Here is a 13,982-nt window from a genome sequence, read left to right as displayed (position 1 = left end):
TATTATGTTTTTCACATCGATGAGGTAAATCATTATCAATAAGCCCCTTAATCTCACAGCTAGAAGCATTGACAGGTAGAAAACTACTTTAAATAAAATACTAAAGAGGAAGCTTGCAATAAAAATTTTTTTTTTTTAATATTTTACACATAATGGTAAATAGCTCTTGTAAATATTTGCTCTATGAATACTGTTAGCAACTTTATAATGTGGAAGGCCATTTCTTAACATGTTTGTGTGGATTAGACCACTTAACGCTGGTTGCTGTAATTGTATTATAATACTCTTAGCTGATGAGAACAAATTGCAGTTCCCATGGCAGAGGGGCAGGCGCTGTGCATTGTGTCATAGGGTGGGTGTTGCTGCACAATGGAGATCTGCAGGCTGAGCTCCTGAGAGAGAAGGGAGGGATCCCTCTGTTGCTTCCTGGTCGCAGCAGCACGCCAGCTGATGGTTATGATAGTGGTAGTAATGGGGGTGAGCGGGTCTGGGAAGTAGGTATACCCTCCTCTCTCCATAGAGTTATTATGCTAACAGTGCAGTAAAAGCACAGACAGCTGACACTGCATATCCTGATATGTGCTGGGCTGGCTATAGGGCACAGGCTCCATGTGTTTACACTGGGTGGAGGGAGGCGGTCTGTGCTCTGTGTATTTATTATTGCACACTATGTATGGGCTGGGGAAGAGCATACTGAATAAGTGTCAGGTGTAGCTACAGTACCATTCAGTTATGTAAATAAGTACCAAAGAATGTGTAAGATCAAAAACAACAACAACAAGTTGCAATGAGGATAGTACAATGCTCAGTAATCACTAGCTGTAAAACTGCTCATCCTTGCATGCTGGGAATTGTAGTAGTACCACTGGAGCTGGAGAGCCACAGGTCGTTGTACGACCTAATAGTGTCATATATTTTTGGGTGTACTGATTCTGAACAGTTATTTAATGTTTACCTGTTTTACTGTTAAGTATTAACCTTTTTATTGGTGCCAGTGAAGTACAGTATACACACAGCCTGCAGTTTTGTATATTATTAATGATAACTATCTAATTCTCATATATGTGTCTTTGTACAGAACAGAAGTGGGAACTTTACTCGCAAATAAGGTATGTTTTGTTTTGTATGGCAGGAATCACGTACTAAACATCCTGGGATCTACATAATATATAGGCTTACCATACTATACTTTTAAACCGAGACACTAATGAATTGCACAGGATGTGTGGCTGCTGACTTCAAGCCTACATTTCACCTGGTTTTAATCAGCCACAGAACCTGCGTAATCTGTGAGCTAGTAACTTTATACCCTGTAATGTGACTTTCATTAGAAGGTGTGAGTGTTGACAGAAGCATGAACAGATCACTAAGATCTATGCGTGCTTCTATTAGGAAAAGTTAACAAATAGTTTCAAATGAAAAAAAAAAGTAAAAGTGCAGTCGTCCCCATCTCCCCCCCCCAAACAAAAGCATATCCCGTCCCAGACTCTGAGCTGGTCCTGGTTGAAAAAAACCATAGGAAATAATGACTGAGGTGCCCCTGTATTTTAACAACCAGCATCGGGCCCTTGGACCGGCCCTGGTTCCAAAAATACAGGGTGAAAAAAGACATAGGAGGCACCCGTATTTTTTTTTAAACAAGGCTCCACTAACCTGGGTGATAATGCCACAGCCGGGGCACATGCTTATATTGGTCCCGGCGACTGTACCATCCCACCCCCCTCAACTAGTCGGCCCTGGCAAGGGATTCCTGGAGGAGTGGGGACCCCCCCCAATAAAGGGGTCCCCCTGCATGGCACCCAAGCCAGGGCTAAAGCCTGGAGCTATCCCCGGCATCCCTTAGCGGTGGATGCCGAGTTGAATAGCATTAAAGTGTAAAATTAAAATAATAATACAGTAGAACTACAGGTCCCAGCAAGCAAACCCCACATGCTGCTACTTGGAAAACCACAAGTACCAGCAAGCTTGACATTAAAGGGTCCCGCTGGTACCTGTAGTTCTACTGTAAAATAAACATTAAAATAAAAACAGTACACACACACCATAGCAAGTACAATTTTAATAAAGCATACATGCACACTCCCATACATAGGGTTACCACCTCATCCCTTTAATTCTGAACACATATTAATTACACAGGTTCCGTGGCTGGCTGACTTCAAGCCTCCATTTCACCTGGTTTTAATCAGCCACAGAACCTGTGTAATTAATGTGTCCAGAATTAAAGGGATGAGGTGGCAACCCTACCCATACATACTCACACTCACGCATACAGTACTTACCTACATCCCCGGTTGCCCTTGAGGCCTCTTCTGAAGTCTGTCACCTGTAATAAAAAAAAAAAAAAAAATCACTATTCATCTATTCCAGTGTAGATCGGTCCTCTTCATTCCAGTAAACATCCCAGGGGTTAACTGAATACCTGAACCTAAGCGGACATAGGAAATTATATGTAAACACTATGTGTGTACGCAGGGAATCTCTGTACACACATAACATGGCCTCCACTTGACTTTTGTCTTTAGAGGAACAGACAGCCAATTAGGGAGCACCGCATGGTGCCACTCTCCTGATTAGCTATGTGCTGCAGTGCTGTCAATCATTAGTTCCCATAGACTTCAATGGGACTTTTTACCCATAAAAGTATATTGTGGTTAACCGCAAGGTCAATTGAAATCCACCACAAGAGGCTGGCTGGGATGTGTAGTTCTACTGTAAATGACATTATTAGCATTAAAGTGCAACATTAAAATAATTTCAACTTGGTATCCACCACTAAGGGATACAGAAGATAGCCCCAGGCATTGTTAGGGTGATAATGATACAGCCACCAGGACCAATATAAAGTAAACGTGTCCCCCCGGCTGTGGCATTAGCTCCCTTGCTAGTAGATTAGATGCTGGTTTACAAAAATATTGGGGACCCCTACGTCTTTGTTCCGCTTTATTTTTGGAACCAGGACCGGTCCAAGAGCCGGGAGCTGGTTGTTAAAATACAGGGGGAGTTCAGTTTTTATTTCACTCTGTTTTTTCAACCAGGTCTGGCTCAAAGATCCTGGGGCTGGTTTTGCTTTAGGGGGCCGCACGTAATTTAAATTTTTTTTTTTTTAACTCTTTCTTAATTTTCACAGATGCATTCACAGATATCATTGATCTGTGCATGGCTCTGTCAAACTTGCCAGCCAGAAGCTGGTCTAATTTTTTTTTTCTTTTGAGGGGGGGGGGGGGGGGGGGGGGTTTGTTAATGTTTAAGGTCTGAGTTTATAATTCACATCCTGTTACATTGTCTGAGTTGTAAAGAATGTGCGAGTTTAGCGCTAAACTTGCACTTTTTACAAACTCAGTCCCTCTTACATTTGGCAGTTAAGAACCACTTGGCTCATCTAGTTTGCTCATGTACACACACACACACACACGCACACTCGCACACTCGCACACACTCGCACGCACTCGGGTTAAGTTTTGTTGGGAACCAATTAACCTACCAATATATTTTTGGCGTGTGGGAGGAAACCAGAGTACCCAGAGGAAACGCACGCAAGCATGAGGAAAATATAAAAACTCCACACAGTAAATGCCATGATGGGAAATTAACCCATGAGTTCAGTGCTGTGATGCAGTAATGCTAACCATTACACAGGGCCGGTTCAAGGGGGCTCTGCGCCCCGGGCAGGAAATGGGGCGTGGCCTAATACAGGGGGCGTGGTCAATTACGCCCCCTGTACATTAAAAGCGCCACTTGAATGCTGAGCGGTGCGCGATGACGTCATCGCGCACCGCACAGCAAAAGGTCCTCTCCACGAAGGGAAACTAGACGCTATGCGTCTAGTTCCCTTCGTAGAGAGGACCTTTGCTGTGCGGTGCGCGATGACGTCATCGCGCACCGCTCAGCAAAGTTACTCTCCAGGAAGGGAAACTAGACGCATAGCGTCTAGTTCCCTTCAGGAGGCGGACGGGGACGGGGATGGGGACGGCAGCGGGCAGCGGAGGCGGACGGGGACACAGCGGGCAGCAGTGGCGGATCTTGCCACGGTGCGGCGCCCTCCGGATGGCGCCAGCACCCTCCGGAAGGCGGCGCCCCGGGCAAAAGTACTGCTTGCCCGTGGCAAGATCCGCCACTGCCATTACACCATGCATACTCCTCATATGGTTCTCACAGAAACCCAAATTACTGTGCACTATTGTGGCCAAAGGGTGGCAATTAACCATTTTCTCCCAAAACCGGAAAGTGGGTAAAACTGGTCATTTGGAAAAACTGGTTAAATCAAATGGATTTAAACCAATTTGTCTTAAGGCACATTTCTTCTGCAGGGTCCACAGGTTATCCACAGGATAACATTGGGATATGAGGTAGCGGCACCAAACAATCAAAGTTTTCGGCCACCCAGAATGCAACGGGCCCGTCCCTATATCCCCACCTCCTGGCTCAGTCAATTCAGTTTTTTGTTTGGTGTGGGAGGAGCCGGACCATGGTCAATGGGCTGCTGGTTTTTAGCAGCCATAAGCTGTTTTATTCTATTTTTAGAGTCTTACTATATTTTTTGAGCGCTCTTTCTAAAAAGCGTCTTATACGCTTAGAAAGAGTCGCTCCAACAACTCCCCGCCGGATCGCGACAACGGTTACCCACGTGTACAGTGCTGTTTTGGTGGGAGTCTGTGTAGGATGTACTAGCAAGTCCAGCAGATGTTACCAGGCTGTGGCCGGAGCACGGGGAGAAGGTAAGGCATCGGTTCTGCTTAGTAGGGGAAACGCAAGACACAGCCACACTGTATCGGGATGGAGACTACCGAACAGTCGCTGACGCAGCTGCCACTTTGGGTGCACCAGCGCTAGTCCTCAGGGATCATATGCTCCAGGGGTAGTATGTGGCCGCGATCCCTAGGGTTGATGTCAGCAGTGGGGAGTAAGATGTTCCCTTGGTCGCCCCTCCCATTGGTTCATGACCAGTTTCCTCAGAGTTTTCCACCATGAACTGAGTTCCTGCTTCCATCTGAGACGCTGTGTGTCTAAAAGGACCCAGTCGCAGCACAGGCAGCTGTATGACTGGTGCTTCAGTGTTCACCTGGGCGTCTGTGTTCACTGTAGGTTCACGGGGCGATTGTGTACACTAATAGCGTCTGGATCCACTCAGCGTTCACTAACATATTGCTCGATCCTGGAAGCAGGGGTGAAGTCTCCCTGTATCCCACTCTCCTGAGCTGGGTGATCCAGCACTAAGTCTCTATCTACCTTTGGTACGAATAGTTGGATAAGTGCCTGATGCATATGAGTCTGTAAACAATTGCTGCTGTTTTCTTTTGCTGTGCGACTGAATACGTTTAAACTCCTATATAAGGTAATGCAGTAATATGTTTCTCTTACATACTTGAAATGAAGCCGTGACGTGGCCAGCAGCTAAACATGTGTTTGCAAACATTTGTGACTAATTCTCTGAATTTTATTACCAGATAGGTTCAGGGATGATTACAGGTAATTTTCAGTGTGCGGAAGGGAATTTAGGGGTGGGGATTTGCACCCCCCTCCTCTCTGTCTGTTGTTTGTCTGTGACCCCTCCCCCTTCCAGCACCTGATATATAATTATCTCCAGGTATGATTGAGCAACTGCCAAATTGTTTGTCTGCTTGTGTGCAAGAGGCATTGAATGGGAGCAGCATTTGGAAGGCATGCTGTTCCTTGTAGTGCCAATGGGAGATCCTGGGGGTGGCTCCTGGGTAAGTTAGCTCTCTATCTGGAAGTGTTTTAGTAATAGCCTTTATCATGAGGCCTACTGTGACAAATGACATGGCCCTATGTGGGCACTGCTATTATGTAGGTTAGGACTGCTGTATCGAGAGAAGCCGTGACGTGGCCAGCAGCTAAACATGTGTTTGCAAACATTTGTGACTAATTCTCTGAATTTTATTACCAGATAGGTTCAGGGATGGTTACAGGTAATTTTCAGTGTGCGGAAGGGAATTTAGGGGTGGGGATTTGCACCCCCCTCCTCTCTGTCTGTTGTTTGTCTGTGACCCCTCCCCCTTCCAGCACCTGATATATAATTATCTCCAGGTATGATTGAGCAACTGCCAAATTGTTTACATACTTGAAATGTATCTGCAGTTGATTATGTGCTCATATTGCTTATTATACTAATGTATAACCTGTGACTGATTGCTAGTGTGATTGCTGACTTTACTATTTTCTGTCAGTTTCTGTGTATTCTGATCCTCAATGCTGGTGCAAAGCAGGGAGGGATCGGATTGTATGTCACTTTAACAAATTTTAAAGTGATTGCAGTCACAATTTGTGTAGTTAACACTGTAAAGGTGTGTGATTTATTTATCATGTCTAAGAGAGGCATGGGTGAGGAGGAAACACTCTCCACAGCATCACCAACACTCATGTCATGTTTATCTTGAAAAGCTGGGTTAACCTTTCAGTATCTGGTTCAAAATGGATTATGTGCAAATTGTTTTAGCTTTCACCAAATCCTCTTGCATAATCCGAGGCAGGCACAGGTTCAGGTTGAACCCCCATGGGTTACTTTTGCACAGACATTATCCAGTATAGCTGAGCGGAAAATGCCAGCTCCTATACCAGGGATAGGTTACCCTATTAACCCTTACATGCAACATTCCACCTGGGGGTTATCACATCCAGTACAGGAATTGGCAGCCTCTCAACAGAAACGGGCTGAAAGGCCGGTGGTAAGTAAATCACATAGATATGAAACAACATCTTCACAGTCTACACATGTTTCAGATGAGGACTCATCGGAGGATGAATACTTATCTCTGGGTCTGCATACAGAGACTAGGAGGAAGGACATTCCTGAGCTAATAAGTGCTATGAAAGCCATTCTATTCTTAGAGGAGGCAGCAGAGCCTTTGTTAAAATCTAAGGCACCTGTGTTTAAACGTCCCAAAATAGTTAGGACTGAGTTTCCTGGGTCAGAACAGCTGACGGAAATTATGCAAGAGGCTTGGGTTACACCCAGTAAGAAGTTTAGAATCCCAGGGAAATGGAATTCCCATTATCATCTTCCGGCTGGGAACTGTTTAGATATGCATGTCATTCGATTGGTGCGAAAATCTACATTACCTCTGCCTTCAACATCATTAAATGATGTCACGGATAGGAAAATAGATGGTTTTCTTAAAACTATTTTCTCCTTGTCTGGGGCAATCATAAGGCCAGCCATGGCTTCGACTTGGATGGCAAAAGCAGTGGCAGCCTGGACTGATGCATTGGAGGATGACCTTTCAATGGCATCTAGAGAGCAAAAATCCAGTATTGCACATATCAAACAGGCAGCTATTTTTATGGGAGAAGCAGCCTTGTATATGGGTACAATTGCCTCTCAGGCATCAGCCTCAGCAGTAGTAGTTCGCAGAGTGGTTTGGCTACGTACATGGAAAGCTGACTCAGAATCTAAGAAGGTTCTGGAGTCTGCCTTTTACTGGATATATTCTTTTTAGTAAAGAATTAAACATTATTTTGGAGTCAGAAGCAGACTCCAAGAAAGTTAAGTTTCCTTCCACGCTTGAATCCAAGCCTAGATTTCCAGCTTTTTGGGCCTTTCAGACTCCAGGAAAAGCAAAAGGAAAGGGTTATGGCAAGCAGTCTCAATCTGACAAGTCTGGTAAGACTAAAAAGCATTGGGCTACCAGAGGGCCGACTTTCAAATCATAAGATAAACAATCAGCCTAATGGTACGGGCCTCCACCTGGGGGACCCCAGGGTAGGAGGCCGACTTCTGCAGTTTGCACAGATCTGGCAGCAGTCTACCACAGATGCATGGGTGCAAGAAGCGGTATCTCACAGTTATGCTTTTTTAAGCAACATTTTCAGTTTCAAGCCCTACCATTTGGACTGGCCACAGCTCCCAGAGTGTTCACCAAAATTATGGTTGTAATGGCATCTTATCTCCGTCAGCAAGGGATAATGATTTTTCCATACCTCGACGATTTATTAATCCTGGCACAATCTCAGGAATTGCTTCAGTGTCATCTGTGGCAGACAATAGCTTGTTTGCAGAGACACGGTTGGCTCATAAATTGGGCAAAGTCGTCCCTGGTTCCGTCACAACGGATGCCTCACTTGGGGGCTGTGTTGGATTAGAGTCTTCAGAGAGTAATTTTACCTCTGAACAAAATATCCAAAATTCAGTCAAGTATTCAGGAGCTGCTACACAGTCAAAGGGTATCCATTCACGCAGCAATGTGTGTGATGAGGTTGATGGTGTCGACATTCGACATGGTGGAGTATGCTCAGTTCCACTCGAAGCCTCTGCAATGTCTGATCCTTTTCAAGTAGAATGGTTTTCATCAGACAATAAAATGCAGACTATGGTCCTTCCTCTGGAAGTAGGAGGTCATTAGCCTGGTGGCTGCAGACATCCCATCTGGACAAAGAAAGACCTTTTGGATATCAGTTTGGGAAATTCTGACAACGGATGCCAGCCTTCAGGGCTGGGAAGCGGAGTCAGGAAGGAGTTGCTTCCAGGGGCAGTGGACCAAGGAAGAGAGTTGCCTACCAATAAATATATTGGAACATCGGGCCACATATATGGCACTTATTCAGGCAAAGGACATCCTTCAGGGGAAACCCATCCAAATCCGCTCGGATAATGCAATGGCAGTAGCGTACCTCAACCATCAGGGAGGAACTCTTAGGCAAAACGCAATGAAGGAGGTAAGTTGGACGTTAAAGTGGGCAGAACTTCACCATCCAGCCTTGTCCGCAGTGTTCATTCCGGAAGTTCTGGGAAGCGGATTTTCTCAGTCGACGCGCCATTCATGCAAACGAATGGGCTTTACACCCAGAGGTCTTGCAGATTCTGGTAGACAAATGGGGGTTACTGGAGATAGATCTCATGGTGTCCCTTTCAGAACAACAAAGTTCCCGCATACGGGTCAAGAACAAAGGATCCCAAAGCGATCTTTGTGGATGCCCTGTCAGTGAGATGGTACTTTTGTCTGGCCTATTTGTTTCCACCAATCACCCTGTTACCCAGGGTGATGCAAAAGGCAAAACAAGGAAGGGGCGCTGTGATACTAATAGCTCCGGCCTGGCCCAGAAGACATTGGTACACAGATCTGCAGAGGTTGTCGATGGATGCTCCATTCCTACTTCATCAACGTCCAGATCTAGTGTCTCAGGGTCCTTGCTATTACAAGCACCTGGGTTGACTGTCTTTGACGGCGTGGCTCTTGAGACTTTCATCCTGAAAGCAAGAGGATTCTCACAACAGGTAATTCAAACAATGCTCAGAGCAAGGAAACCTTTCTCAGCTCGCATTTATGACCGAATATGGCAAGCCTGTATTCAATGGTGCAGTGACTGGAAATTTGATCCTACAGATGGAGCCTCCGTTATTATTGCTCCATGTGTGACTAGGCGCGCCCGCCTGGGCGCACCTAGTCACTGTGAGCGCCTCCGTCTGGACGGGTGCACGCGCCCAGACGGAGACACGCCCCATTCACTTGACAGCAGAGCGTCTCCGTCCGCGCGCCCAGACAGAGATGCTCTGAATGGGAGCATCTCTGTGCAATCCGGGGTGTGACTAGGCGGATGGATCGCCTAGTCACGTCGGGACTGCACGCCTGCGCAGTGCCATCAGAAAAACAGACACTGACGAGGTGGCTTCGAATGATAATTTCAGAAGCATATTCTCAAGCTGATTTTCCTGTCTCTGCTCACGCTACTTGTAAGTAGGTCCTTTATTGTCAGCAGAGATTTGTAAAGCAGCCACATGGTCTTCCATTAACACATTCATTAGACATTATGCATTTGATACCTTTGCCTCTCAGGGCTCTGAATTCGGGCGAAGTATTCTCCTGTCCAATCAGGAGCGTCCCCACCAATAAATTGCTTTGGGACATCCCAATGTTATCCTGTGGATAACCTGTGGACCCTGCAGGAGAAATAATCGTTATGGTAGACTTACCGTTGATAACTCTTTCTCCTAAGTCCACAGGATCCACAGGGATCCCACCCTGACGCACCTGATTTGAGGATCCTTTCACTTACTAACCTCTTCCTTCTTGTACGGAAGGGTGTGCATGTGTGTTCTTCTCGCCTGATTAGGGTTCTCTCTGATGCTCCTGCCTTGAGCTTTGGAAAACAACTGAATTGCCTGAGCCAGGAGGCAGGGATATAGGGACGGGCCCGTTGCATTCTGGGAGGCCGACAGCTTTGATCATTTGGTGCCATTCTGCTGTCGCTACCGCATATCCCAATGTTATCCTGTGGATCCTGTGGACTTAGGAGTTATAGAGTTATCAACGGTGAGTCTACCATAACGATTGTTTTTGTCTGTTTTCCAGTGTCTGGGAGAAAATTATCCATTTCATTTGCTTCAATACATTACCAGATTTTCATTTCAACCAGAAATATTGGACAGGCAGGCGAAACCAAATCCACAATAGCATCTATTTTTTCCATGATAGCTGCCACAAAAACACATAGGTCTAATGCTTTTTATGGACCTTATGTGTTTTCGGGCGAATAGGGGTAATTTTTTGCACAGAAAAAATGGACTATAATTGGATAGCTTGATAATGACCATCTCCAAAAATTGAGTTAAATGTTCATTTTTTTTCCTGTGCATAAAATTTGCACAGCTAATTGGATACCCCACATAGTAATTAAAAAATGCTGCTTTTAATGTAGAGGTAATGCCAGTGAGTAAGGGCCACATACTGTATCTCTCAATATAAGCTTTACATTGTTTTCCTCAAATATTACATATGCTTCATTGCAGCTGGGATGGAAATTTTATGATGCAGATGATTATCACCCTATTGAAAATAAAGTTAAGATGTCGCAGGGTATACCATTAAGTGATGAGGTAAGTACATAATATATTATTTAACTCATTAATTTATAATTATTTCATGAAAATTGATAAGTGTATCAGAAAAATGTCAGTTTAATGTAGAGATGAGCGGGTTCGGATTTAACGCCAGAATTAACGCCAGTTCGGTTTTATTCAGATTTTTCCTATTGGCTATCCAAAACATGTGACATCCTTGAGCCAATAAGATGCCGTTTTGAGAACCGAGTAAAACCGAACCCGCTCATCTCTAGTTTAATGTTATTTCTTCGCCACGTAATTGGCCATCATTTCTCCAAAATTGTCCCCATAATGTTTTTTTGTTTTTTTGTTTTAATTATCAAATGATGGAAATAATAGCATTTTAACCAATTCCTCCACCAGCTGGAAAAGACAAAGATATTAAGCTGAGGAGGAATACCAATTTTGGGTACAATCCAAGCTCAACATATCTCATTTCAAGTTACTTGCAGATCTCTATGCATTACAGATTCCTTAAACTGTTTAACACATTGTACACAAAATTCTGTAATCTTTCCTAGGCTTTTTTAATTAGTCCTTTGGGATCTTAAGAAGAATGATAAAAGGAATGTTAAAATCAAAATAAATATGCTCTTAGTCCTAAACCTAAACCATGACTTTAGCCCTAACATTAGTCCTAGGGTCTGATTCAGGTGCTATTCAAGAAAATGGACGTGTTTTATTGGCGTATGAGTTTTTCGGCGCATTTTGTTCAAATAAATGTAGATATATGTCCTCATAAATGCAAGGGACATTCCTGGATGCTAATTGGTAGGTAACAAGGGGTGGCTACAAAGACACACTTATGGGTGTGTCGCGGGCGCTTTGAGGAAAGCAGTTGCGCACAGCCACTCACATGGGCCCATACTCAGAGAAACTCCACCTGCCATAGGGCTGCTGCAAGTTTTGATGATGGTTCTGAAGATGCACTAGACCATAATGCAGCATGTGTAGACGCTGCAAGTGGGTATCTCAGTCCTTGCACAGTCAGATGCACAGATGCGCACCAGGGATGGGCTTTGTAGCGGCATTAGCATAAAGTCGCAGGCGCGACTGTAGTCGTAGACAAAAGGACAATCATGGCTGTGTTTGACTCAGAATCAGGCTCCTAATCATAAAGCTGTAAGCCTGGCTTCAACAGCCCTAATCTCTCCCAAACTGTTCCAATATAAAATAGCAGTAGTGATATAGAGGCAGTACCAACCAATCAGCTCCTGTCATTTTTCAAACACATACTGTAACATGGCAGTTAGCTGATTGGCTGGAACATTATCTTTCTCCACTTTATCACTCTCCAAGGCTTAGTAAATATCACCCTAAGTACTTACCATTTGTGTTGTTCCTAAAGCTGTCTTGCACCTTCAGGTGAAGCCTAAGTAACATAGTTTCTGAGGTTGAAAAAAGACAATTTGTCCTTCGAGTTCAACTTATATGTGGTCTCCTACACTGTATTTTTTTTTTAGGACTTATTTTGTCTGTTGCTAATGGCGGACATTGTGTTTAATCCTTGTTCCTCTTTTTTAATAACTATAGTGCATGACTACCCACCATAACCCTGTATGTCCTTGTCCATTAGGAATTTATCTAGTCCATTCTTAAAAGTGTTGACCGACTCCGCCATTACTACTCTCTCAGGCAGGGAATTCCAAACACGTATTGTCCTTACTGTGAGAAAACCTTTTCGCCTCTTTGTGTGAAATTTCCTCTCCTCTAACTTAAGCAAGTGTCCAGGCATCCTCTGTGTTGATCTTACCAAAAACAGATCTCCCGCAAGCTCTTTGTATTGTCCCCTTATATATTTGTAAATATTGATCATGTTCCCTCTTAGTCTCCTCTTTTCAAGTGTGAACATGCCTAGCCTTGCAAGCCTTTCCTCGTATTCCAGCATCTCCATCCCCTTAATTAGTTTGGTCGCCTGCCTCTGAACCTTTTCTAGTTCCAGGATATCCTTTTTGTAGTATGGTGCCCAAAATTGTGCACAGTATTCAAGATATGGCCTCACTAGGGATTTATATAATGGGAGTATAACACTCTCATCCCGTGCGTCAATTCCCCGCTTTATACATGCTAATACCTTGTTGGCCTTCTTTGCTGCAATCCTACTTTGGGTACTGCTGCTTAGTTTGCTATCTATGTGAACACCTAAGTCTTTTTCCAGTACAGAATCCCCTAATTTTACCCCATTTAGTATGTAGGTGTTATTTTTGTTCTTGCTACCAAAGTGCATTACCTTACACTTGTCTGTATTGAAGCATATTTTGCTCCATTTTGCTGCCCTTGCTTCCAGTTTAACTAAGTCGTTCTGGAGAGACTCAGCATCTCCCTCTGTATTTATAACCTTACGCAATTTGGTATCATCTGCAAAAATTGACACCGTGCTCTCTAGATCTACTGCTAGATCGTTAATGAAAATGTTGAACAATAGTGGTCCAAGTACAGACCCTTGTGGCACACCACTTAGTACTTCAGTCCAATTTGAAAAAGTTCCATTTACCACAACGCGCTGCTCCCTATTATCTAACCAATTTCTGACCCAAGTGCATATTGTGCTCCCTAGCCCTAGTTCTTGTAACTTATAGATAAGTCTTATGTATGGTAATGTGACGAAAGCTTTTGTAAAGTCTAAAAAGATTACATCCACCTCCTTACCCTGATCAAGGTTCACACTAACTGTTTCATAAAAACCTAGTAAATTAGTTTAACATGATTTATCCTTCACAAATCCATGCTGGTTCCTATTAATAACCTTATTGGCTTCAATGAACTTCTGTATTCTATCCCTTAGAATACCTTCCAGTACTTTCCCCACTATAGATGAAAGACAAACTGGTCTATAATTAACCAGTTCAGTTTTACTTCCCTTTTTGAATATCTGCACTACTTCCGCTATACGCCAGTCTTTGGGAACCATGTCTAATGTAAGTGAGTCATTGAAGATCGATAATAGTGGTCTTGCTAGTTCAGAGTGGAGCTCCATGAGAACCCTTGGGTGAATTCCGACAGTACCAGATGATTTAATAATCTTAATTTTTTTTAATCAGTCACAGACTACCTCCTCACTTAAATAAGCAGTAGGACATTATCTTTGAGATTATGGGGGCGATTCAGACCTGATCGTAGATGTGCTAAATTTAGCACATCTACG

The 13,982-nt window shown here is 44.0% G+C and overlaps 1 protein-coding gene across 3 annotated transcripts in view; it reads left to right on the top strand.

Moving 5' to 3' along the window:
* The first annotated feature begins 374 nt into the window (after nucleotides 1-374).
* Nucleotides 375-13,982, top strand: part of IDNK (IDNK gluconokinase) — a 104,929-nt gene continuing 91,321 nt past the window's right edge. For all 3 annotated transcript variants that reach the window (XM_063913803.1, XM_063913804.1, XM_063913805.1), the window contains exons 1-3: nucleotides 375-494; nucleotides 1,079-1,109; nucleotides 10,745-10,831. In XM_063913803.1, the coding sequence (XP_063769873.1) occupies nucleotides 451-494; nucleotides 1,079-1,109; nucleotides 10,745-10,831 (162 nt within the window). In that variant the 5' untranslated portion in view covers nucleotides 375-450. The remainder of the gene's footprint in view (nucleotides 495-1,078; nucleotides 1,110-10,744; nucleotides 10,832-13,982) is intronic.

This window comes from Pseudophryne corroboree, chromosome 1 (genome assembly GCF_028390025.1).
Source record: "Pseudophryne corroboree isolate aPseCor3 chromosome 1, aPseCor3.hap2, whole genome shotgun sequence".
Lineage (NCBI taxonomy): Eukaryota > Metazoa > Chordata > Amphibia > Anura > Myobatrachidae > Pseudophryne > Pseudophryne corroboree.
The sequence above is the reverse complement of the archived record's forward strand: the minus strand, read 5'-3'. Positions and strand labels throughout refer to the sequence as shown.